General features: G+C 41.6%; 1 protein-coding gene across 3 annotated transcripts in view; it reads right to left on the reverse strand.

Annotated features, from left to right (window-relative positions):
- The window catches only part of GRAMD1C (GRAM domain containing 1C), a 62,074-nt gene that overhangs the window by 31,252 nt on the left and 3,843 nt on the right, over window positions 1-26,979 (reverse strand). For 2 of the 3 annotated variants that reach the window (XM_071560655.1, XM_071560647.1), the window contains exons 1-3: window positions 22,066-22,358; window positions 20,716-20,844; window positions 2,332-2,416 (exon numbers count right to left, since the gene is read on the reverse strand). In XM_071560655.1, the coding sequence (XP_071416756.1) occupies window positions 2,332-2,416; window positions 20,716-20,844; window positions 22,066-22,128 (277 nt within the window). In that variant the 5' untranslated portion in view covers window positions 22,129-22,358. Of the gene's footprint in view, window positions 1-2,331; window positions 2,417-20,715; window positions 20,845-22,065; window positions 22,359-26,979 lie in introns of those variants that run through there. The other variant, XM_071560665.1, reaches the window with a different exon arrangement.

Raw genomic sequence — 26,979 nt, forward strand, 5'->3', positions numbered from 1 at the left:
TCTGTGTACTATGAGAGAATGAATACTTCAAGTTCTTGTTCAAGTACCAAGAGGTTCAGCAGTCCCCTAACTTCAGGCTAAATCTACATCTACAGAAGTTTTTATTATATTTTTTTAATTCTCTTGGGTTCCCCCCCCCCCCCCCCTCAAATTATCAAGTGGAATTAAAGTTTCTTGCAACAAGAATGAGGCATGTACACAAACCTTCAGAGACATAACTGTAAACAGAACTACCTGAACTTAAATCTAAACTAGTGGATGTTCAACAAAAAATCAGATACCAAAATGCTGAGAGAGGAAGGCAGCTGGAGTTTGAGGTTAAGGAGTTGAGGAAAGCATTACTAAGAAGTTTGCATCTGACTTCTATGTTTGCAAGAGGGATTCAGACCTATAAAGGTCATCAGTGGACAAGTGATGAGCAACCCCATCTGATCTACTTACATAAAAGGGAGAGATCAGCATTTCTCCTTCTAAATTTTCAGAATCAATAACTAAATATGCCACTTGTAAACAATATTATCAGGGAAATTATAGTGGCACTCCAAATTCCAATTTAGAAAGTCTAAGTAATTCCTTTCATTTTAAGAAAATAGTATTTCCTACAATCTTTATATACAGTGCTCATTACAGTGGAATAGTTGCTTCTTTTTAAGTGCTAAGTTAAGCACAAGAGCAGTTACGAGTCTTTTAATGAACAGCAGCAAGTAATGGCCTCTCTGAGCACTGTAAAGCCTAATAAGTTTCTCTGCATCAAGCACAGGAGGAGCTCTTTGCCTAGAGGATGCAAAAAGTCCTCCCAAAGAAGCACTGTTTTTTATAGGATGAAAAAAAATTATATAAAAGCAGTGACTTTGCTTCTGATGGAGCAGGTGCTAAATTGTTAAGATCAACCCATTACTTTCTCTAAGTCCTAGGCAGTGTGTTCTTTGAAACTGCTTCAGAGTTTGCTCCATGGCTTTCTGTATCAATCAAGTGTAAGGAGAAACATCAAAACAATGCTTTGAAGTAATAACCTTTTCTTCTGTTTTACTTCAGTACTCAAGTATTTTAAAAATTCAGAAGGCATTTCAGAGGATAACTGCCTCCTTCTGAGGCTGGGAAGAGACACAGGAATTTAACTGTTTCAGAGCTGTCACTTGCACACTTGGAGCATACATTGGCAGCCTCTAAATATTCCGTTCATTATAGGCTGCATAAAATGAAAGATTAATTTAAACCATCACAATGCCACATTTTATAAAAATAATTCTTGAACAGTGCATTTGTTAAACAATACAGTGAAGGCACATGATAAAGGAGGGAATAAAGTTCATCACTGTATCCAAAGGAGGCAGGGTTACATATTTGCCTTCTTTGGCTTCTGCAGTGGAGTGAATCAGGGAACTGGAGCTCAAAAGGAACCTATCAGTGTTGAGATATTATGCACCACAGTTTGATATTCTGACACCTGCTTCTTTCCTCTCCTATTCATCTGAAAAAATAGTCTTTTAAATTACAAACACCCACTGTGTCACTCAGTCACAGAAGTCATATTAATCAAGGTGCCTAGGCAAGGGTATTAGTTCCAGGGAACAAGGGCAAAGCTTTTGCTAAGGATGGTCTACCTACTTAACAGGGTCTCTGAAACAACATCCCTTACCTTTGTATCCAAGCTTCAAACCCTTACAACTGTGGAATCATTCCCTCCTCTGCCAACTTCTACAGCAATTGACTGTCATAAGTAACTGCTTCTTTAAAATAAGAGAGAGGACTCAGACACTCACAGAAGAGAAAATAAAAGGTTATGACAGTGCAAGAGGTACACCAAGTTGGTTGCCCATGCTGGAAAGAGCATAAAACAAATTCAGAGCTCTCAGGATTTAGTTTTACCTCTGTTTTTCATCACACTAGCATCACACAAGCCTGTCAATGCATGTATGTAAAGTTCACGTGCTCAGTTCCCACCCTGACCTTGCACAATGATTTTCCTTTTTAATTTGTCCATTGTCAGACAGTCATATCTCCACTATGGGTTTTGCCTAAAAATACACTAAAAAGTAGAATCAGGAAAAATCTAAAAGGTTTCCATCCTGTAACTAGATGAATTCCATCCTCTCCTTCACTTCTCAATCCCCAAACCAAATCTGTCATTTTCACAAAGCAGGTAGTACAGGAGAGGAGTATGGACCTGACTTTCCCTGGAGGTATCTGGTGCTAGTTTAGAGACAGTTATCAGCTATAGTTAGAATTTGCCATAAAAAAAAAAAAAAACAAAACCAAAATGCTTTGACACTACTGCAATCTGGAGTTATCAGCCAGAAGACAAGGATTTTTGCTGTGATTATGTCTTACCTACTATGAGTCTCTCTGAGTCTGGCAGATGAGAAAACTGTCTCTTGAATTCCTCACTCCTATATTTGTAAGTGGAACTTGAGAGCTGCAATAAAGAACAGTAAAAGGTTATGCAAACAGATTTATTTTCAGCCATCAACTGTCTTCATACTGGAAGCGTAATTTTATCTCGAAGAACAAATGAACATCAAAAGAGCAATAAAGAATAGGTGGTATCTAAATGTGATCATCACTGTAACTTTATGCTTGCTTATATAAGAGTATTTAGGACAGCATGGGCCAAACTAATCCCTGTATCAGGCCAGATGCCAATTACAAGGCATTCCAGTTGTACAATGGCAACGTGTTCCACTCATAAGGAGATGAGAGCCCTTCTGGGGCTAAATATTCTAGCACAGGCTACATGAAGAGGCAGCAAGGCCATAACACAGAGGTGAGAAAGCACATCAAGCCCTCATGTAGGCCACCAGCTAGACACAAGGACACAACCTAGAACACCAATGTCTACTTGGAGCACCATTGCAGGAACACTACAATGCACTGGACTTTCTGCCAGTTGCCGTAACTACAGCAGTAGGAATAAAGGTAATAATTACCTTCAGTAAGCACAAATAGCAGCAACCACCATCACTTCTTGATTGTCTGATCTGTTCTACATTTCACCCCATATTTAGGGATCCCTATTTCTATGATTCATTTGAGATTCAAACTAGACAGCAAACTCACAGCAAACTATCTTGATGGACTTTTAACTCATTCTTATAAACAAATGTTTCCACTCCCATTCAAATGAAGAGCTTCAGTACATTCTCCAGAAAATGGTCTGCTGTGAAAGCCCTATTTTTCATTTTGCAGTTATAACAGGGCCATTTTTCTTTTTTTCTTAGAAGATGTTGGACACTAATTTTAGAGACCGTCCATTTAACACAGGAGAAGGAAGGAGGCAAAGAACCACTTCTGACTGTGTAACCTTGCAGGATGTTTTGTTAAAATAAAAAAAAATCTACTCTTGACACACTCCTGCTGCATGTTAGTTGGTTGCTAAACATTCACTACGTTTGTGCTTTTCATCAAAACAATCCCAGAACAAAGACAGGCTTATCTTCAGGTTGAGGGTCTTTTAATAAACTACAGCCAATAGTGCTCCCAGCTCCTTAAGATTCTCACATTTTTGCTCTTATTTTCCCAGAGGACATTTCTGCTGCTTGCAGTTCAAAAGTTCCTCAAATACCATCTCCCCTACATTCACATCCTATGACGGTCTGTCATCTACTTCCACTTGAGAATTTAGCTTTTAGGCCACAAGAACACATAAATGATCCTTCAAGGTCAAATGTTTATGTGCAAGTAATACAGGAGAGAGCAAAGTTGCCCTGACTTAGTTCAGCTTAAAAAAAATTTTATTCATGGTAATGCAAGGTAAGTCTTTATGTCTGACCACTGTTAAGAGTACATATTTGCTGTCCACTAATATTCTGAGCATTGTAATGCAAAAGGACAGTGAGGAATGCAGACAGAAAAGACATCCACCCCTGTCCTTCTGAGAAAACTGAAGATGAGAGTTTTGGGTGCAGGTAAAGGGCAATATGCTTAACATGTTCTCTAAGCTGTACACTTCTGGTTACATTTCAGTTATTTCTGAGGTTATAAAAATAATGTTCTTGGAGAGTACATCATCTACTGCAGGTGACAGGCTGTGGTTTCTTGGCTTGGCCACATCAAGACCTTTTAACTGCTCATCCAAAACAGGCATTCAACAGCTGCACTGCTTTGAAGAAACTTGAGTTCTTTCTAATTATGCTGGAAAGAGTCATGGAAGAAAATGACAAATTAACTCCCACTTGTAAAGTTTCTACTTGTAGTTCCAGAGATTCTGTAGTTTACACTCATACTTCAGTTGACTGAAGTCTGAGCCTGTAGTGACAATGGCAGCATAGAAGGTGATAAGAGAACTGGTCTGCCATGAGGGCAAAAGAAAACTCACAATCTCCAAGTCTGATTTATGAAACCATGATTTAGGAAGCAATGCTTTAAAGGAGAAAAGTAGTTTCTCTAACAGGCTGTAAGCAAGAGCTACACAGAAGTTAAGCACTTCTGTGGTTATGAGACAAAAGTAATCAGAAGGAGAATAGGAACATTGTTGTATCATAGACACATTTATATTAGTGCCTGAATCAGACAGTTCAACAGCTCCAAGAATCCAAACTCAAGATACTGAGTTTTACTTAGAAAGGTTTTTTTTCTAGAGCACAAAACCTGCTATAGCTTGTCTGAGAAATCCTTGCTGGCATTTAGAAGTGTTGTCATGAGTGACAAACAGGCTATAAGAAATCCTCTTATTAATTGTAGATTTCTACTGAGCTCTTAGGACCTTTATTCGGAGGCTGCTCTGTATCCTTATCTAATCAGTAGGAAAAAAAGTGAGCACACTGAAACTTTTTAACCTTATCTTTTCTGTACTTTCCATGAAAACAGGCTCACCTAGATCTGTAATTCTTACCTACTCAGTATGTGGCTTGATGATTAAGAAATCCCCCAATGGATTTGGGAAACAACAGGGACAACGATAACACTATTAGCAATTTCAATTTCCCTTAAGTGAAGAAAATAAGACATTTCTATGAATACAGCATCTCTCATAATCGCTACTATAAAGTCCAACACGTGGCAGCATTTGAAACAGGTTGCTACCTCTGGGTTACAAACTCTAGCATCAAATATTGAAAGAAAAGAAAAAGGCATAAATGAGGTTGTAGCATGACATTTAAGAGATGAAAATAGCAATTCATTTTTAACACATACACATTTCTAGGTTTAATTATAAGTCATCAGGCAACACTTTGCCTGAGGATAGTCTTAGGCATTTATGGCTATGCTATATTTAATCACCATAAAAAATTAAGTCCAGCCAACAATATATTAGGACTTTCCATCTGAAGCCACAAAATATACCAGAAACCTGTAAAATTGCATAAACAGAAAACCATCTTCAGTGACAAACAAAACCTTTTACTGAAGACAGTTACATAAGAACCAGGTATTACTTAGAGACACATAACCAAGTGATTCTCATGCCTTGTTTAGAAACGGACCAGTCCAACTATAAAAAGTCATGTTCCAGAAAAAAAGTAAACCTAAATGGGACTAAGCTGAGTTATTTATAGGATTTAAAAAAACCTCAAACAAACAAACAGCTTCCCTTCATATTTACATCTTCAAAGTGTGGCCACTACAAACAATCTTAGCAAACTGCAGAGGAAAAGTAAGCTACGTCTTCTCCCAGGAGTACAGCAAAAATCCTAATCGTTAAGAAATTACTTGATTGCACATATCACTAAGCATGCAAATAGTCAATCAACCTCAGCAGAGTGGTTTGCACATTTTTTAACAATCACTAATGACAGTAATAATTTTGCATTTACTTTGTTAGGGTTTTCCCTTTGTTCTGAGAAACCACAAAACTCAAGTTACCCGACAAATTGCGTTCCATGGTTTTGACATGCAGCTATGAATACAACAGCTGAGATCACCAGTAAGTTGACCTCACCAGCACAGTAGCACAACTTTGGCATCACCTGATTTTAAGAGATGCACACAAGTCTCCCACTGAGCTTCAGTCTTGGTATCAGTTACCACCACGTGCTTGGGGCACCAGCATCAAACAAGTGTATAAGCAAGCTGCCTGACCTACTCCTCTTTTATGCTCAGAAGCCTCACTTAAGTAGCAAAATATGGCCCATGAACACATGGCTTTACTTCTCTGTCTACAAGTATGTAAATCCATGCCACTATTCTCTAAACCCCACTTAAAGATCACCTGACATGCTACTGCCCTAAGACAAAGGAGCTTGACCAGTCATTTCCTATGAAGTTTTAGACACATCAAAAACAAACTTGGAGATATTAGTAAGATTAGGATGAAAGTACATGTTAATCCTACACTAGCACATTAAAACAAATATTAAATATTCTGGCAAAAGCTCCTGCATTTCTACTGAAGAACGCATTGTGTTCCCCCCTCTTCAAATTCATCTAAAATCCTTCTTCACATCAGAAGAAAAAGAAAACAGCCTTCAGAAGAACACACAGTCAGAGAGGAGGTTTGATTTTTATATAAGACTACTTTGTACTGCAAATACTCTTTAAACTTACCTGATAAGGGAGGAAGAAGCAAATCAGCCCAAAAACAACCAACCAACCAACCAAAAAAACCCAAACCAAAACATACCAACATCCCACTTTCAGTGAGACTAAAGCCTCAGTAGGACAGGTGGAACCAAGTTAACAGCCTCATTCAGCAGAGTAAAACACGTCACATACCCTAAAATGAGTTCAGCCATACTTACCTATAAACACAAGAAGAACTCCCATGGCACACTGAGATGGTGGTCTCTCTGCTGTAAAAGGTGCCAAGTGCTGACAAGTCTTTCCATCAGAGAGAGATGGATCCCACTGCAGCAATTGCTTCAGTCCAGAAAAGTTCATTGTGACCATCCATCTAATCTATAACAAGGAGGCCACAGCTCTCCTACTTTAAAACCAGAGCTGTAATGATCAAATTTCCCTTTGGCAAAGAATAATATATAATTTTTACCTTTTTTTTAATTAAAAGTCACTCCTGATGGAAATATTCATCCTAGCTATGGATAGTTCATCTAGTTTATCAATCTTATCCTCACTTTGTGCATTAGTTTTGGATTGTGAGCAAGTTACTCCATATCTTCTTTTGAGGTAGTGATTAAGCTTCTCAAATATAATAGCAAAAAGATTTTATTTTTTCAGATTTATTCTTGCAGTTTTTCTGAATCCCCTCCTATTTTCAATGTCCTTCTGGAAAGCTACGTATAGCATTGCAGGAGTCACACAAACACACAAATCTGACTCACATTTGCTTTTAGGCACAAAATCACAGTGAAAGCCTAGATCCATGTGACTATCAGTCTCCCTTATCTTTCTGCAGTTACAGGGCACAGTTTTCCATTTCTTCTGAAAACAAGCACGAGGCTGTACCTTGGAAGTGTCAGAGTCGTTCTGTATACCCTTTCACAAGTAAACAATCTAGATCCACTCTGTTACAGTGATCTATTTTCACTAACCATTTCCTGACAGAACCATAGAAAAAAAATGGGTTAGGAAGAACTTTCAATCACTGAGTACTCAAAAGATTTACCAGCAGGGACTTACTGATCTTTTCTTTCTCCTGAAGGACAAAAACACTAAACTCACAAAGGGCAAGAACCACTCACAGGATGTGAACAGCAGCACCACATTACTTAGGGTGACTTACTGTGCTGTGTACAGTACACTGTACACTTTGGTTCACTTTTGTTGTTTGTTTTGGGGGGGTTAAGGGGGTGGGGGTTGGGGTTTTTTGTTTTGTTTTGTTTCAAAAAAAGAGGTATTTGATCACACATATTGATCAACATATTGTATTTAATTCATAGGGCATTGGAGGCCTGTCAACCAATTAAAAAAATTAAAAAGAAACCAAGCAACTGTTGCCAGGGTTTGTTCAGCCACTGCACTCCTTAGGAGCCTGCTTTCCAAAAGTTCCCATGCTCTCATGGAAATGCAAACAAGGCCAGAGCCACAGTGGGAGGGAGAGGAGTTTAGGGAGCTAGGACTATTTTAATTACATTAATTATAAGCTTTTCTCTTCACCAGTAACTCTGGAGAGGGGAGTCTCATAAGCACAGGGCTGCTAGCATTAGGTTCATTACATCCCCACTTCTGTTGCCCAGCCTCCTCTCTTATTTGCAGAGGCTGAAGGAGAAAGATTTTAACACTTCTTAGTGACTAAGCAGAAAACAAACCAATGGCACTTCTCCTTCAGTGGCATCTGTGCACAGGCAGAGGAGCATCCTGTAGAATTTCGGTGAAACTGTCTTTCCTCTGTTAGAAATACAGTATATAAAGTTTCAGCAAAGGGCTATTAAAATGCAGGTCATTGGCTACTGTGTCTTCCTAGGATTTGTTTTGTCGTTTGTTTTTTTTTGGGGGGGTGGGGGGCTGGGGGCGTGAGAGGTGGGTTTTGTTTTTTAAAGCCTATGAGATCCAATAAACAAGGCTAAAGACAGAGTCCCTAGTGCCCCTAAATATGTGCTACTATTAACTAGTTTTCACAGACGCACAGGCAGGCACACTGAAAATGTTTGACAGACTTGTATTTACCACTAACACCAGTAGCTTCCAAAAATCCATGTAGAAAAACTCCTCTGAACTATTTCATTATGGAGATCTTCTGAAATGCTGGACACCCACTTAAGAAAAATTCTGACACCCAGTGTCACGAAACTGACTGAATTAGGTACTTCTGAAAGGGAGACTATTTTATTTTAAAGACCAGGTATAGTATGTCAAAAGCACAGTGTCCCACAAGAATATCCCAGCTCTCACCTGCTCCTCTGTGGACACCAGACTCATCAGGCCATCGCTGACCTGACACATGGTCAAAGTCTGTTTTTCTGGAAAGAAGTTCTAGTCAACTACTGACCAGGGAGGCCAGATTGCAACTGTTTCTCCAGTGAATTGGCTGAACTGGAATCCTGCTCACAAAAGGCCTGGTTGTTTCCTGAACCTCAGCAGTCACATTGCCCTTCCAAGAGCAGGAAGGAAGGTCTCACACTTGAGCTTCATCTATATAAGTACAAATATCAAATCATGTTGGAGCATAGCTTGGAAAACAGCCTAGAAAATCCACAATCAAAGCTGTCACAATTACAATTTTGACAGACAAGAGAATTTAGCATGATAAGAAATACTGTGCTGCTAACATCAGGTTATGTAATTATAACAAAAGAACTTTGTGAAGAATTTTAAAATTTGGCATCCTGCCCAAGCAGAAAGAAAACTCAAAGACTTAAAGAGTTGAACAATATAAAGGTATTTTTTCTGAGAACTTTTAGTTGCATAACCTGTTAAAAATTACATTTTTAATGTTCTTTGAAAAAAACAAAACAAAAAACAAAACCAAAATTAGAACAGATCTGGAAGAATGTTATAATATAGTATTTTAACTTGGAACTCTCCCAAGTTTCTCCCACCAGAATCAGCTCAACTTCACATTTCATTGGAATAGGGTTCAGCTGAAGCTACTCCATCAAGGGGCCTCAGAAACAAGCCAATAAACTTCTTATCAATGATAAGAAAGCCTCTTGTCATTAGCAGCATTACAGCCTGTTCCCAGAAAAACAAGTTTGGATTGAGAATTTCCCCTGCTTATTCTGGAGCAGTAGTATTCAGTACTTTCTGCAAATAAGTGTTCTAAAGCATTTTTAACAGTGAAGCCAATGCACTTTCGTAACAAGTCTGATTTGGAGATAAGATCTCAAGTTTGACGTGCACAGTGCGGAGCAAACCATATGCGCCATTTCAGACTAAAACTGACTGAGGCATGAAGCTAATGCAAAGTCAGAAGACACACACTCCCCCCCTACACATACCTCCTCCTCTCGCTGCCTGCAGGCTGTTCCAAACCACACAAATCCCTGGCCAAAGCCTCTAGAGCTCCCCGCTCTCTCACCCACTTGCTCAGAGCTGGTGCTGGACACCATCCAGCAGAGCCAGCTAGTGCTCTGCCAGCCTCTGCTCACATGTCAGCTTGGAAAACAGGCTGAAGCACACCAGCCTGGCACACAAATGCTGCAGCAAGTGGTCAAAGAAAAGTTAAGAAGGGGAGGGACACACTTTAGAGCTGCCCAGCTCCCACCTAACACCACCACCATCAAAATGCATTTGGGGAGACAGACTGCAGTAGCATTGAACATTTCAACCTCGCAGAAGTCCCAAGGAGAACAGCAGAGGAAAGCACTATCACCACGGAAACATCACTTGAAAAGGAGCACTTAATGTTCAGTGCTCCTCTTCTCTGCATGGCTACAGTCCATGGACCAGTCCCAGAGTACGTCTACACCTGGTAACTTGGCATGGACACAAGTCTACTCTCTCTCAAGACTCACCACACTTTGTAAGTCAAGCCTGTGCTAGAGACCTTCTCACTGTGAGCTCCAGAGCACGGGAGGGAGGAGATGACTTAGTTTGAGGGGAGACACCAAAATGTTTACCAAAAAGCAGAGGAGAGGATTCCTCCACAATAAAAAATTAAGAAAAATTAAGAAAAGGAACTTTAATTAGAAAATGGATATATATATATGGATATATATATACACATATATATGTAGATATAGATATAACTGTGAACAGATCAGAGCAAACTACTCCCCCAACACCACAAGTAAAAACAAAAGAGAACAAGCCCCAAAACGGTAGGCTCCTCCTGGGGCAGCTATATTTATGGACAGTGTCAGTGTCACACCTTGGCTAGCTGCAGGGTGAGTTCTCAGTGTCCTCCCAGCGAGGCAGAGACTAGCGGTGAGCACTCAGATGAATTCTCTCTCTCTCCTTGTCCTTTGTCCCAAACGAAGAAGGAAAGCTGGGGACGGAGAGCTGCAGCGTGTCCCAAAAGGCAGCAGCGACTCCTCTTTCTCGGGTCGCTGCCGCGGTGGGATGGGCAGCAGTGACACTGCCGGCAATGGTGAGGCCGGAGCGCGACCGAGGCCCCAATGCCGAAACCAGGAGAAACAGCAGTGGCAAGAAAAAAAGTCGTTTACTCCACAGGAGCAGCGAGGAGGAGAAGAAAAGTTTTCTCTTCAACAGCCAGCACACGCAGCTCCAACCTTCCCCCAGAGCTATGTGATGTCCCACCCAAAACGATCAAGAAGGAATTAGTAACAGTTAACTATTTCTTTTGTTAACTAGTTAGTTAACAAAACTAACTGGGGAGTTAGTGGCAGGGAGAGAATTTACATCCAAACTACAACAGGAGAGCAGGGCATGCTTAATGCACACCCATGTTCCCCAAATGAGTACTTACCACTCACTCCTTCACCACCTGCCCATGATGGGGGGAAGCGGAAAGGGGGGGCCTTTGTTTATTTTACTTAGGGCTTACGATGCTTATTTTGTTTATGCTTATTCTACTTATGCTCATTTTGTTTATGCCTATTTTTATGTTTATTTACCTAGGACTAATGATAATACTTATTTTCGTATTTTACTTATGCTTTTATACTTATCATGGAATATGCTTAGTAATATGAAGTTCACTGTGTAACATGTAGCAAAACTCACTCACTCTCCTTGAAGGTGCAATACCAAGAGGCTAAGGCCAATTAAAACAGCCTGGATACCCCATGATAAATCAGAAAACATGTCAAAAGAACAAGATAAGTCCAATTAGACCAGCAAAAGTTGCTAACAAGACCGGTTTGAAGCAGTTTTGAGCAAAAGGTAAAAAGTTCACAGGAGGAAGATGCCTTACTTCATCCCTAAAGACCCCTAAAGACCACTACCCTAAATTACCAGGAGGAACAGTGCAAGTGCAAGAAGGAGTGACATGAGGTGGAGAAAATGGAAATCAGTTCTTGAGACTTATTATAATAACCCTGCCTTCTCTAAGAAACTGTTTATGCATGAAAGAAAAATAAATATGTATAACTTACTTGCATATAAACCCTTTGATAGCTCAAGCAGGTGTGCATGTTTTTGGAGGAGTTATCCCCCATGTGCCCTGGGCTCAGAATAAACGTACCACTCTATAACCTCACGGAATTATAGGGGGTTTATTCTGCAAAACACCCAGAGCTTGGTTCTTTGCAGGCGCTGAACAGACACTTTGAGGCAAGGGACATAGGGCTCTGCATGCCCAGCAGATCTCTGCCTGATCTGAGAGGGGAACAGCACACACACATCTTCAGGCTTTCTTTAGGCTGTCTGTCCCTTTCCATTTGCCTTACCTAGCCTTGCCTGCTACATTTCTGCAACTAACTACATGAAGTCAGGCTCTGGATGCTGTTTGTGTCAGCAGCTTTTCTGGAAGCAAGGAGGACTACAGAAAGGAGGAGGAGGCTGCACAGGAGCTTCATCCTGCACAGACCATGCGCCACTAGAGCCACGAGAGGCTTGTGGAGCCCCTCTTTGGTGCAAGGCGCCATCCGCCCATGCCCAGCTGCAAGGCGGCATCCCTAGAAGCTATCACAACACACAGGCGGTTCCAGAGCTCCAGGAGAAGAGGCAGGTGTCTGTCTCTGTGCTGCATCCACATCACCCACTGAAGGCCCTGCCTCCTACAGGCCAAATCCTCTTGAACACTTGGCAGAGAATATAGAGCTAATGATTCAAGAGCAGCAAAGAAAGATCCCTATCCTAGCACAACCGCACTGAACAAGCTGAGAGAAGAAACAGAAAAAACGCATTTCAGGGCATTTTAATCACCGGGATTTAAATTTGAAAGCCTGAAAGGAGAAGATAATTGAATACAATGAGGCTGCATTTACAGTCATTTCGCCAGCCCAGGCTGCTCGCTAGGATAAGTAGCTGTCTCTGCGCACCTAGCTGGGTGGTGACGCTTTGGATGGATGGCCTCAGTTCTGTTGTCGAGATCAGCTGCATATGCAAATAGCAGGAACTGGTTTCACCAGAAAAACCAGACAACCCTTCTGCCTTCCCAAAGCAGACAGGATACTTCACGGGGAATCTCCACGTGCTGAAAGATCAGTAGGATATTGGGAAACACCTGTACTGAAAAATATTCACTGGCGATTTCTTTCCATCAGGAAGATAGGAGGAAGATTCAAAGTGATCTCAGAAGAGTCCTGCCAGAGCCTGAGTACCAACCTGTGTGACTCAGGTCTCAGGAGCAGCATGAGCATGAAGTGATTTAAGTGCACTTCCTGTTAATAAGATAACACCATCTGCAGCTGATTAAACACCTGAGTCTGGACATTTGCAATTAGCAAGTTTCAAATATAATTATTTCTGTAACTGCTATCAAGTGTGTCTGAGTTTGGATTAAACAAACATTTATATTTTAAATAAGAAAATTATGAGGTTCAAAATGTTTAGACACTTTGTTGACAAACATTTTCCTCAACAATGAACTAGGGTGCTTTCAGCTTCCAAAGGGCAAGATGCCTCAATCTCAGATTTACTCAGCATCCTCATCAACACCATCCATAACTGGCAAAAACTTCTTTAAAACTAGTAATAAAATTATCGTGTAAAGGCCATGCCAGAGACCATGTTTCATGCTGCCCCTGCCCTGGACACAATTGTACAATCCAAGTTCACAAAGCTCTGAAATGCCTAGATCCCTTTCACCTTGGGGAAAACTGTGCATCTTTACCTATTTCCTTGACTTCAAAAATGCACCATTCAAGCATTCCTTTTATTCTATTTTAGTAATATAATCTACCGCATGAGGATTTAACAAAAAAGAAGGAAAAAATAAACAAAAATACAACAACAAAAACCTGTGATACATCATCTTCTAATAAAAGCTTCGTACAAATAGACTAAATGTGTGTGGATGAACTCTGCAGTTACTATTTTTACATTGTATAATTGAAGTGAGTTTGTCACCCTCCCAAGAGAAAGATATCCTTTGGCTCAAGACAATTTGTCCACTCCCCACTTTAATTTTGAGTCCTGAAACCATGTTGTCCATGTTTCAACAGCCCTAAGTGTACTAATATGATGCAATGGCAATTAAAAGCTCAGTCAAGATAATTTCCTTTTGGATAACAAAATACATTCCTTTCTGAACAGCAGTTTCATCTGAGTCATGTTTGTTTCTACAGCATGTATGTGAAACAATTAGCCAAAATTAGTGGTTAAGAACATCTGTTCTTTCACCTGATCTTTCACTGCAGGCTGCCTAAGTAATGAAAAAAAATTCAAACTGCTTTAGACTTATTTGATCCACTTAATACATATGGAAAAAAAACCCAGATTTTTTCAGGGGCAGAAAAAACTCCTGCATATAATAACAGAACTGTAAGACATTCATTCTGAACTCATCATCCTTACCTGCAAAGTACCACAAAGATTACTTAAATAGTCAAATAGAGAAGCAAAAGAATGACACAACTGAGTTGGACTTTTCCCTCCATACTCTGCCACAAGCTGTGTATCACTATATTTGTATCTCTGATCTGTTTTTAAGTTTAGTAACAGTACCAAACATCCATCAAAAAGAATCATGAAGGAAACAGTCATCTTGGTAATAATTCCCCTTGGTGACAGTTTTCAGCAACTCATTAAATACTTTGGATCCATAAATAGTTTGGATAAGGACTAGGGTGAAAACCTGAAGGAGCATATTAAACCACAACAGTAGTTAATGCAGGAGTGACTGTAAACAATTACATAAACTGCTCTGGTGTAAATTACTCTGATCATCTCATTAAGTCTGCCAGTAGCCCTACTGCACTTGATATTACATGGAAAACAGCATTCACCAAGAAATTGCTCCAAAACTGTTTTTCCTATGAAATACCTTATTTGATCTTTCTTTTCGGCCTAAGAAACCAAACACAGATTTTGCTCTTAATAATTTCTGTATCAAAAGCAGCTACCACATTTTTTGGAACCATTCCCAAAGATAGACCATACCTAATTTTTCTTCAACTTTATACAGAGTGAAATGCAAAGGGGCAGCTGTTGGGAGCCCTGCACATCGGTACCAGCTGATCAGAGCTACATACACACAATGGTTCCCCACCACACATTGTACCTGAACAAGGGGTGATATCCTGAATTCTGGTGGGTATTCCCCATGCAGAAAACAGGAGGGGAGACACTGAGAGGTTGTATGAACAGGCCAAAGTCCTGAATTACTTTGTCATTTCCCTAGAGGCCTTAGGAGGTTGCAGTAACAAATACACAAATATCCCAAGTGTAGGCTTTACTGACTCAACAAGCAACTCCAACAAGAAACTCACTACTTAAAAAACCCACTTATTCCACATAATTTCTAAAATGCTGCCAAGTGTCACCAAGGAATCTTGACATAACTCTTAGTTCATAACCAACTCCTACATAGGATAACAAAATACAACTTCTAGATTAATTAGCTGAAAAGCCATATACATTTTTGTCTGGAACACTTACATTTCTGGATAGGTAATTACATGTTCCAAATCATCTAAACATCAACAAAATATTTCATATTTTGATTATTTATTTTATTCCTTAAACATTTCCCAGAGAATTTTCCTAGTTACTGCTAAGGACTTAATGAGATATACCACTAGGCAATCACATCCTATTTTGTTTACCTGTCTTCTTTCCCTCTCCTTAGATACAAGTGGCTCACCTGCAGCAGACCTGAAAAAAAACAGTGCTGCACCACTGCCTGTTTGCAGAAATACAAGCTGTAAACAAACCACAAGGACGAAAAAGAGAATTTACTCCCTTCACCTAGAGTTCTCCTTTAAACCCTTCACTCTGCAACTTAGGAACTGCCCTTTCATTAAAGGGTATCACTATTTAACTGAATCAATGTGAATTCTCTGAACTATGTTGCATTTCTAATGATTTTGTAAACCACACAAATCTGATGTATTTTCCTTCTGACCTACTAAACTTACTCTTCAGGTTCTGGACTAATTCTTTACATCTGTGCAATAATAATTCATATTGTATAGAGCTGCTCACTGCTTCAGCTGGCAAAAGCTTATTTATGGCACCACTGCCAGCCCTTGTTCAGGACAGGCCAAAACTTCATGACAGGCAGATCTACCCCAGTGCTCAGTTTGGAGCTGCAACAACAGCAATAAAGAGATTCCCAGTGTGAACAGAAGTGAGAAAAACCCTTTAGCCTAATCAGTCATGTTCAAGGGCTGGTCAGAACTGCACAGCTTGTCTTTTCTTACCATGTTAAAACACTGCTGCTGCATGACCAGTGCTATACAATAGGGCTGAAAAAAGGCACCTATTTATAGGTATTTCAGATAGGTAAACAAACAACACACCAGTGCTACAAATACAACAAAAGCTATGTACAAACAAAACAAAAAACAACAAAAACCCCTCAAACCATGAAAAAGACCCCAAAAAACCTACACGCACACCCCACAGCAAAACCTAGCATTAATGTGCTTAAGGTTTTCATTCTCTTTTAACCAATTCGTATCCTCCTTAGCAGAGTACTTCATACCACCAAATAAAAAGGTTAAAAATCCCCCTCCAATGTCATAAGCATTGATGTGTCTCCTTCACATCCCAAACATCTGATCTGAAAAGTACAGATAAGAAGCAGCAACATACCAAGTACACAACACAAGAGAGGGAGCTACTGTCAGAGGGCCTTAAACAGCAGCCTGACAAAACAGTTACCATGTCAATCAGCCCAGTAAGCCATTCCAAGAGTGATGTGAGTCTTCAGAGAAAGGTGGAAGGAGCATTCAAACAACTATAGATACAACACATGTTGAATTCAACCCTTCCCAGTCTTGAGCCCTGAAAGTACCTAAACTTGTATATGTGCTTCAATAGGTTATCTTCCAAATTGTGATGTGTATCTGCATCCCTCCTGTACAGGTTTGAGTCATATATGCTTATTGTATTCTTGGCATACATACTGTCACACTAGCAGACATATTGTCAGACTAGCTCTTTCTCACAGAAACCAATTCTATGTAAAAATTCAAAATATTTTCCCAATCTTCTGCAAACTCACTTGTTCTTCTATTATCAAAAGGCTTATTTTTACTTTTCACTGTATCACTTGCTTCTATTGTCAGACTGCTTTGCACCAACCAACTCTTTAAACTGCCATAACCTTGCAACCAATTTGCTTTTTTACAGCCTCATTATCTGCTTTCCAACACCTCCTTGACACCTCACATTTCCAAATTATTAAACAAGCCTCCCAGATACAAGTAATTTTCTGAGAGATGCTCATTTGATTTCAGCTCTTTCCATCTACCTTTCCAACGCAACAAGAGGACTTACTTTTTTGTTCTTTCTTTCCACAGGCATTCTTCTTATTGTAGTTTTATATGAACTTTCTTTGATTGTTCATTAATATAACCTAGAGCCCCCAGACAACACCCTCACTTTTGATGCAAGGATCCTTTTCATTAGCTCCTCATTCACCTTTGCCTTCTTCATTACAGTAGAAGAACATTTAAGACTTTTGCAGGTTTCTTCCTCGAAGGATATTAAATTGAAAGACATTTCAGTATGAAGGGAATAAAAGGATAAAATTCAGAAATCTTGAGATAGGGCTTCCAGATGTAACTTTATTTCCAAATCATCTTTGACTGTCATCACTTCTATTTGCAGTTGCCAAAACTAGAGCCATTTAATCAAAGGGCGATACAAACTTTATGGTTTCCAGTAAAGAAGGAAAGTCCCAAGATTAAGTTTGCAAGCAATCTTTTTTCTTCCTCCAGTGAGGTTACAAAAGCCTAGCTTTGTACACTTCCAGGTGAAAAAAAAAACCAAACAAAAAAAACCCTGAAAAATATCACATGACACACCAGCAACCTTAAAAACAGCACCACCAGTAACACTACCAGTTTAAGAATTACTTACAGTAACAGAAAATTAATTTTCCAAATCTTTCAATAAAGATATCCAACATATTATTCTGCATAGGAGGATTCTCTTCTTTTCTTCCCTCCCTTCTAATTTTTCTGCTACCCTTTCTTCTCCCCACTCACCATAGCCATGAAAGAGATTGTATTCCAGAGGCTGCTAACCCTCTTTTGCTGCTAATTACATGTGCTTGCAGCACCTACTGAGCATTCATGATACCTGGCCTGACTTCCAGGGGCATGGCACAACTGCCTACTCCCACTCAATCCATGAAAAATTGAAGTCAAACCAGTCAGGCTCTAACATCCACATTTGGTTTCCATCATCAGAGAAACGAGTACATCATACTCAGAAAAAATGAACCCTTGGAGCAAACCAAAGCTGTCAGAAAGGTGCAGCCTCTCAAAGCAAATAACCCAGGCAACAAAGCTGATCCCTAAATGCTACCAACAGTCTAGTCCTGATGTTGTAGCAAAAGAAGCGTAACAAATCCACACCTGCCACAGGACACTAAGATCATCCCTTGTCAAGTGTTAGTGACACATGCTTTACAGACTGCAACAAGCTGCCTTCCATGCTATCACCTACACATTTACTATGACTCAGAATTTAGGGAGCTGTAACGATTTGTTTTTACAGTCAGCAGCTGATCATCCCCCATGCAAGTTATTGAAATACATTTTTTTGTCAAGAAGAGGAGGAGAGATGCCAATGACATAACATTTTAATGAGAAGATCTTAATTTTGCCTTGAATTTGTGGCTTTCTGGCTGTTGCTATTTTAAGTTCAGTCCCCTTGAGGCTGAGAAAATAAGTACCACAGCTTCCTATAACCAGAGTAGTAGAGGTTTTTAAAACTAACCAGTGACAGACAGTATGGCTAAGGCATTAGAAGCCACAGCATTATCTCACAGGAGACAAGTATTTACACAATTACTTTTGTTTTAACTGCAAGGTCGTATTTGCAGAACCAGATAAACTTCAAACGTCAAACAAATACAGAGGTCTTGAAGTATAGATTATAGACAGAAGGCAATCATTTAATTGTACTGGAAAACACCTCACACAGCAGCTGCCACTGCACTGAAGAATCCCACACCCCTGAAGTTAAAGCACACATTACTACAGGAAGCAGTGTGGCACTGTGAGGATACACAATGTGCTGCACTTTACAGGCTTAAAGCTCTGTTCCAAAGAAACTTCAGACCTCCAGCATGTGTATCAAGCCTAAGAACGTGCCATGATCTAGTAAATGGACTGGAGTTGGACCAAGAGTTGGACTTGATGATCTCGGAGGTCTTTTCCAACCCAATAGATTCTATGATTCTATGAATGCAAAGCCAGTAGCACATTTACATTCTTGGCATAGTATCTTTAGTGACTTTATTGCCAGTTGCTAAGCTTATCAAGGAAACACTGAGTTGTTAACTGCAAGTCCAGCAAACTGATCCCATGACCTGAACAGGTTTATTTCAAACACAAACTACCACCTGTATTAACGGTTGTATACAAATCATCAAGATTTAGTTTACACAACCTGATTTACCATCTAATGAGAGCATGACTGGCAGTTACAATGTCTGCATAGCATAATTTACTATCAGTTCAAATACAGAGATACAGCTGGGCAGAGGCAGGACGGCCCTGTATCACCTTTGTCTCTCTAGGAATAGTGGAGAAAATACACAACCCAAGTAACTCACTCTCCAGCAACACTCCAACCTGCTGAGTTTCATTAGGCTTGTCCCATTTCCATTGGCTCCAGACTACTATTGCTCAGTTTAAGAGCGCACATACGTTTGTAGGGAGTTTATCCTAGGGCCCAAGATGCAAAAACTGATGTTCTGACCATTAGGACATCCACTTAGTTTGAACAGGAGGGATGAAAACACATACAAGCTAGATTTATAAATAAGGAGCTAGCAAATCTGATCCTCTAGTTCTGCTTAAAGCTCCGCCACAGACTCCCTATGGCATTTGCCAGTTACTGAATCTTTCACCTGCTGAGCACAATAAACACTTCGATGACCTCACCAGAAGAGGGACACAGTACTCTAGAGGATGTTCCTCTATGCACAAGATGAAGCACACCAGTTTACTGAGGACACCTGATGCAGAACCTGAGCCAGACTGCCAGAGCTGTGAGGAAGGGACTCTAAGTCTCTCACATCAGCTGTTACCCTGTGTATGCATGCACAAGTGGTCCCCGTCCTTATCAAACAGCAGCAACCCATCTACAAAACTAACAGCAAAACATGCACTCCAAGTCTACACATGTACATTTCCCTTCTCTGAATGAAAAAACAAACAACAACAAAAAACCAAACAAACAAAAAACCAAAACAAAATAAAACCACCAAAAAACCCATAACAAACCATCACCAAAAGCACAAGAAAGTATTAAAACTAGCATTTATTATTAAACCATCTGCTTTCAGTGAGGCGTTTCCCTGGAGAGTAACAAAATTAAACCCCTCCATTCTGCCCTTCTTATTCACAAATCCCATTTTTACACAGAACACAGGAACCTTACTTATTAGTGTAGAAAACAAATGTGTTTACTTGACAAAATACAGACAGTAAGAAAGCACAATAGAAGAACCGCCCAACACTGAGAATCAAAATTCAGCCCTTACAGTGAAAAAGCATCAACAGTGTTTTATGAAAGGCATAAAGAGACACTGGATAGGGTAATGAACCATGCCAGGAACTGGGAGACAGGACTGGGCACAGAAGCCAGAAGTTCTGACACTAACTGGATATGTGACATCAGGTAAACAACTTCACCCCCCCTCAGTCTCAGTTTACACTTTAGTAAGCTGGTAATGATAAAATTACCTCCTTCACTACATGGCTGGAGAACATTTTACTAATTCATGACTACAAAGCAACTTGAGACAAGTAGCTATAAAGCTTCTACATATACACATATATAAAAATTAAAATAGACATGTATTACATTTATAAATTAAAAACAAGTTAGAAGAGAGATAACACACATTACCCAAAAGCTCCAATCAGCACTCCAGCTGTACTGAGCAGGACTCTGCATTTTCTCTGTGCATGAATTAAGAGTCTTCTCTGAATCAGCAAGTAGCTGGTTAATAAGACCATGATCCACTTCATGAACTTCCTGTGAACAAGAAGCAAGGTATGTAACTCAGCAATGGTGGAGAAAGGTGAAATAAGAAGATGTTTAATCCACTTAACTGTATATTAAACAAAACTTGACATGCTAGCCTCATCAAGGTGAGTGGCACAGAAACACTTCTCACTGACAGCCGTTTCACTGGCTTTTTATTTTTACTAGAATACACTATATTTAATTACTATGTACATTTTTATCCAAGTATTTCATTTCCACAGCAGCCTCTCAACTTGCACATTGAAGCTGCACAGATACTTAGAACTGAAATAACATCAGTGTGAGACATCATTCCATACCATGCAGCATGTCTTGGGAACCCGTGAGACCTCTCAAAACTTGAGAACAGTCATACAGGTGTAGCATTTTGAGCAGAGGATTGACATATATTACTATAATGATACACTAAATATTATACTAGTAGTGTTACATTTTGTTGTATATAAATACAAGCACAACACTTCAGAGGCACATAGTTCGACTTGAATCACCTATTATAAAGATAATAAGTATCACGGTATTCTATCTCTGTAGCACTCTCCCTTGGTACAGTATTTATTTTTCACTTTGAAGGTCAGTTTTTCTTCATGATGACAAACTGAGCCACACGAAGTCACTTGTCCCCACTCACCCAGCAAACGGTACACCCCCAGTCCAGGGCCCCACCGACTCCCCGCCTGCACTGCCGGCTCTGCCGGGATGACACAACGCCGAGTTTCCAGCCCAAGTTGGGACACCCCCGCTCGCACCGCCAGCCAGGCCCGCCCGCGCTGCAGCCCAGGCGGAGCACAGGCTGCGGGCGAGCAGCGGCAAAGGAAGGGACACTCCGGGATACGTGGCGAGAGCGCGGGGCTGCCCCGGGGGGGGCTTCCACGCAACACCCGGGACGGCTGCAAACCCCCACCAGTTGCTGCGCCCCCGCTCCGACCCACCCCACTGCCGGCGGCTCCGCAGCCCCCGCGCTGGGGCTCCCCGGGAGCCCAAACCCTCCCCGTGGCGATCCCGGGGGCGCTCCCCGCTCCCCCCCACGGGGGCCCCGAGCGCCACCCCCCAAAAACTTTCGGGGAGATGGGTGGGGGCGACAGCGGAGCCTCCCAGTGCTGCCGCCCGGGGTCGGCCCGTGCGGCTCCCCGGGGGCAGAGCGGGGCTGCTGCCGCCCCCCGCACCCACCTACGCGGCCCGGAGGGCGGTAGGGGCCGTGGCGCTTACCATGGAGGGGGGCGAAGGCGGCACGGAGCCCGCCGTCTGCCTCCTCGGGGCCGCGGCCGCCATTTAAAGGGGCCGCGCTGGGAGGAGGCTGCCGGCGCCGAGCGGAGCCTGCCGGGCCCGAGCGGTGCCGCTGCCGCTGCTGCTCGGCCGGGGGGGAGCCGTCCTGGGGGCCAGAGAGGGCGGCGGCGCCTCCCATCGCCCCTCGGCCGGCTCCGGAGACACCCCTGCGGCGTCCGCAAGGGTTAAGTGGGAGCCGGCGGAAAGTTTGGGGCTGCAGTAGGAAGAGCTCCCGTCGGGGTGGGGGCGGCGCTCGCTGCCTCCTTGCCGAGGGATTGCCCCGTGCGCGCAGCCCCGGCGGGCGCTTCAACAGCAGGGGAGTTCCCAGATCCTAAAGTCTTGGGATTCGACGGAAAACACCGCCGGGAGGCAGCTCCATGGGAGCGCCTAGGGGGAGAGGGGGAAAGCTGGCTGCACGCTCAGCGGGGGATGAGGTGACATAAAGGGAGTCAGTTCGGGGGTGTTCACCTCGGGAAAACCAGGGTTTTGTTTTTGGAGCTGCTGAGCAGCGCCAAGTGGTTTCTGCCCCGAGCTGTGAGCACCCGGAGTCAGGAAAGCTGGCGTCCATCTCAGACAGCGCCATTCGGTGTCCCTCAAGTCGGGGCACCCAGCCAGAGCGATGATGGCTCGCAGATTGGTGCCCTCAGGTCACCTTACAGCAAAAAGAAGAGCCCTGTGAGGTGCAGAGAAATCTCCACCTTGCTGTGTTGCTGCCTGGGAGATGATGAAAAGGGATGGAAGGATGGATGGGTGGCCAAGGGAAGGAGAGGTGTAGTGACCAGCTGTGACGGTACTGGTTCTTCCTGCTGTCCCTTCTCACCACCGATTTCCCTGAAAATGTGTAAAGCCTCTCACTGAAAGGACATCTCAGGGCCCCTGTGATATCTGCCCACTGATACATTAGCAAAAGTGCCAGTGATGTCCCATTGGCCGATGTCCCCTCCCAGCTGTTGGCCCAGACAGGACACCTTTAATGCAAGAGACTGTGAGTCTCCAAAATTTACAAGAAAGCCTGAAAAAGAAGGTGTGTTTTGTTTCCTTTTTCTTTCTTGCTTTGGACTTTTGAAACTCAGGTTTTTTCCCCATGGTTTTCTCAACAACACTCTGTCTACCAAGTTTACTTTTCCTTTCATCCAAAAATTGAGATTCTCTTAGATTTGTGTTGGGTTATCCAAGTGGGAGAAGCTTCATTTTCAACTACTGACTGCCAGCAACACTAAACCTTCCTTGTTTTCCCTTGGTTAAAAGCTGCCTGACCTTGCAGTTTTGCTCAGGCATTGACCTATTCAACTGAAGATTCACAAGAGAATTGCCATTACAGGATAAAATGAACATAAACAGCATTTGCAGGAACAATGGTAGCATGTCCACCACAACACACTTGAAGGGTTTTTTTGAAGCACACCAGATACTTTGGCTTAAATCAGACACTGTTTGGTTTGCCTTTAGTTCACTTCCATCTTCCCATGCTTGACTTCTCTGACACACAGTCACAACCAGTACTCTAAGCCCAGTAACTCAGTTCCAATTCCTCTTGAGTTACCAGGTGCCTTTGACTCTGCTGGTTATTCTCTCCTCAAACTCTTGATTGTTTCAAAGGTATACAAGATCATTAGACAAAGTGTGCAGTAATCCCTAATCCTGTAGTTGAGGGAAGAGGTGTCAGGAACTAGTGAGAGTGGCACATGCTTGGTGTGGGGTAGCACTGCTGGCAGGGCAGGATGGTACAGGTAGGGTTTGGGGCCACTGGAGCTCTTCCCACAGTCGTTCTCCATGTGTGTCTTGTGGAAACCCTCGTGGACTGCCTCAGAGCACACCTGCTGGTTTTGCAGATAGACCACCAGCTTCAGCAATTCCACCCTCCACCCAGGGGGAGTAGAAATGAGCTCTCCTTAAACAGAGTTTAAGTAATCAACTATTGATGAAAAAGGATTTGTTCTGGGCTGAAAAGAATACTTTGGGGAATACATTTTACCTATAAACCCCATGTGCATATAGCCACGAAGATCCTGAATTCCTGAAGCTTCCTTTTGTGGTGACAGGAATTCAGCTGCTCAGAAAATAAAGTCAATGCTCTTTCTCTTCTCATTGCCACTTGGGAGGGGTTCAGCAGAAGAAGAATCTCTTTTTGAGTATCTGGATATTCTGTACTCGACCTAAAGTTGTGGTTTGTACAAGACTAAAGTAAAAACCAATGAATTATCTTTTCCCTCTGCTCTCAGTGCATTTTTGACATCTCAGGGAGAGCTCAGAACAGCCCCCCCGGGGAAGTCATTGTTGTCACTTCAAACGTGGCTGTCATCCAGGCTGCAGGCAGAGCACTGTGAACTCAAAGCTGTGGTAACTTTAGTAAGTGTGACATTCACTGGGCAGAATGTGAGGTCCTGTTGCTATAATACACACATATTTTTTGCCTGTACGACCCACAGAGAGAAACGGTGAGGCCAGATACTTCAGCAACTATGGTCCAGCACATTGGGAAGCTCTATAGATCTGCAGCATCTTCATTCCTCTTCTTCTTGGTGGTGGGTGAGTACTAAACCACCCTTCCTTAAATAGAAGAAACATAGCTTATTGCTAGAGTTTGGCTTGAGAGATTCTCCTCTGTTTTTCAAAAAGCAACTTTCTGCTGAAAGTTTCCTCAGGTTGCAGGGAAACAGTAGTGTTTCACATTGTATTAAAACATACTTTTCTTTTTAGATACATTCCTGTTTAGCTAATATAAATGTTTAGAAAGAGTGTATTTCCCTGTCTTTTTCAAGATGTGTATGATCATTGCTAGAAGTTTAATTTCTGGTTTAGTTCTCTGATGTTATTAGCAACTAGTTATTGTCACAAGGTAGTTAGTTATTCATATGCATTTGTGAAAGCCAGTCTCAGCCCAGGGCAAAAGTCTTATAAATTAAGAGTAGCAATGTGCAGACATTGAACATTTAATCATAGATGTCTGGGAGCTGGATACAGCTTGTAAAGCATCTTCATGGCACAAGCATGGCATGAGTGTGAAGTTGAGCTCTAAAGCCAACAAAACCATCTGAAAGGCAGTCAATTCAGCAGAAGAGGATTTGTATGTGTGTTAGAAATCAAATCCTGTTTGCCCTCAGCCTCTCCTTCAGCAACTAAGTGTGAACAAAGGAGAGGGGACTAACTCAGAAAGGTGAAATTCTGAACTGACCTCCACCCACGATTTTGGTTCCCCCATGTTGTTAGCAGCTGGCAAAAAAGGCTGGCAGGGCTGCTCGGATTTACTCCAGGCACCAAAGAGTCAGTTAGATGCTCTAGGACAGGAAGAGGGTGCAGGTATATTTTATTCTTTCCTTTTGTCACCCCACCTCCTCTAGCCTGCCTTGTGTATTTCTCACTCACAGACCTGATAGGCCCTTATGTGGGAAAAATATCAACCTGCAGATTGTGTAAAGGGGAGGCTGAGGGCTTGGTAGGTGCCCTGTCAGTCCTGCCAAATGTGGAGCACGTTGCCACATTACAGGGAGTCCCAGAGAGCTTTCTCCCCTCATGGCTGAAAACTGGACATGAACTAATGACTTCATATGACAATGACCTATTAGATCATCTAATCGTTTTTCCAGGTCAAGACAAGATTATCCATGCCATATTTCTCTGTCTAGTTCAAGTGCTTTCAGCGAAAAGCCTTGCATTGCTCTCTACCCAGGCTGAAGCCCTACAACCCACATGACAAGAGACCTACACATCAGTCTGCTAATGAAGCAATTGACTCTAAAAGAGCTTTGAAGCAGAGTCAACAAAGCATTTGGCATGGTATGCTCCCAGATGCCATTATGATAAGGCCATTGTGTATTTGAATACCAGTGAACTAATATGTCCCAGTTTTGTAGCCTTAAAGAAGAAAAAGAAATAAAGAAAGAAAAATAGAGGCAGTGCCATGGCCTTCTCAGTGAAACCCTCAAAACAGAGCTGGGACGAAACAACAGGGCCTACTCCTCTTGTGTTTTGATTTTCCTGAGTATCTTCAAGTTACATGATTTGTATTGAATCAAAGATGTGAAATACAACAGATGGTAAGGCCAGTTATTTCATGGCAGAAGACACAAATAAAATTCATGATGAGCAGAGCCAACATCAAAACATATTGTTCCTGCTCAGTTATGTTCTCTGTCCACTAAGTGGTTTTGTAAAAATGATACCTTTGACATCACTAAAAGGAATTAAAATTATGATTCTGTTACAGAGGTGCATGTGGCAGGGCTGGAATGTTTGTAGGGGAGAAGAAATTTTGTGGCCATTCCTTTAAAACAAGGTAGCCATGGCACATACTGCTTTAGCTAAAGCAGCAGGTAGAGATAATGGTTAATAAACTCACATTTTAAAAGAGTACTCATTCTGAAACTGCTCAAATCCACTCTAATAAATAACCAAATATATCACATCAGAATATTTGATGCACAAATATATATATATATATATATATATATATATATATATATAGTATGTCAAGCTACTATCAGCTTTGTCAAATATTTGGATTATACTTTGTATTTCATCAAAGTATCTTGTCAAGGTACTTCAGCTTTTATGACTGTTGCATTGATACACATATCTGACTGGAAAGAGAAAATCTCAACCTCAGATTTCCCCAAGAAACTCCAGTAGGCTCACATACCAACAGGAGGATAATATCTCATCCAGTATCTTTAATAAGGACTACCAATTTTAGGGGAGCAGATTCAAAACTATATTTGAGTACCTAATTATCAGGCATCCAATTCTCATGGATTGGTGTTCCAGTTAAAAGGCCAAAATTTTCATTCTGAGGTAAAAGCTTGGAGCACCAAAGAGCTTGTAAGGCTTTTTACTTGCTTTGTTGTTGCTTGGTTTCAT

The sequence above is a fragment of the Pithys albifrons genome, chromosome 1 (genome assembly GCF_047495875.1).
Source record: "Pithys albifrons albifrons isolate INPA30051 chromosome 1, PitAlb_v1, whole genome shotgun sequence".
Taxonomy (NCBI): Eukaryota; Metazoa; Chordata; class Aves; order Passeriformes; family Thamnophilidae; genus Pithys; species Pithys albifrons.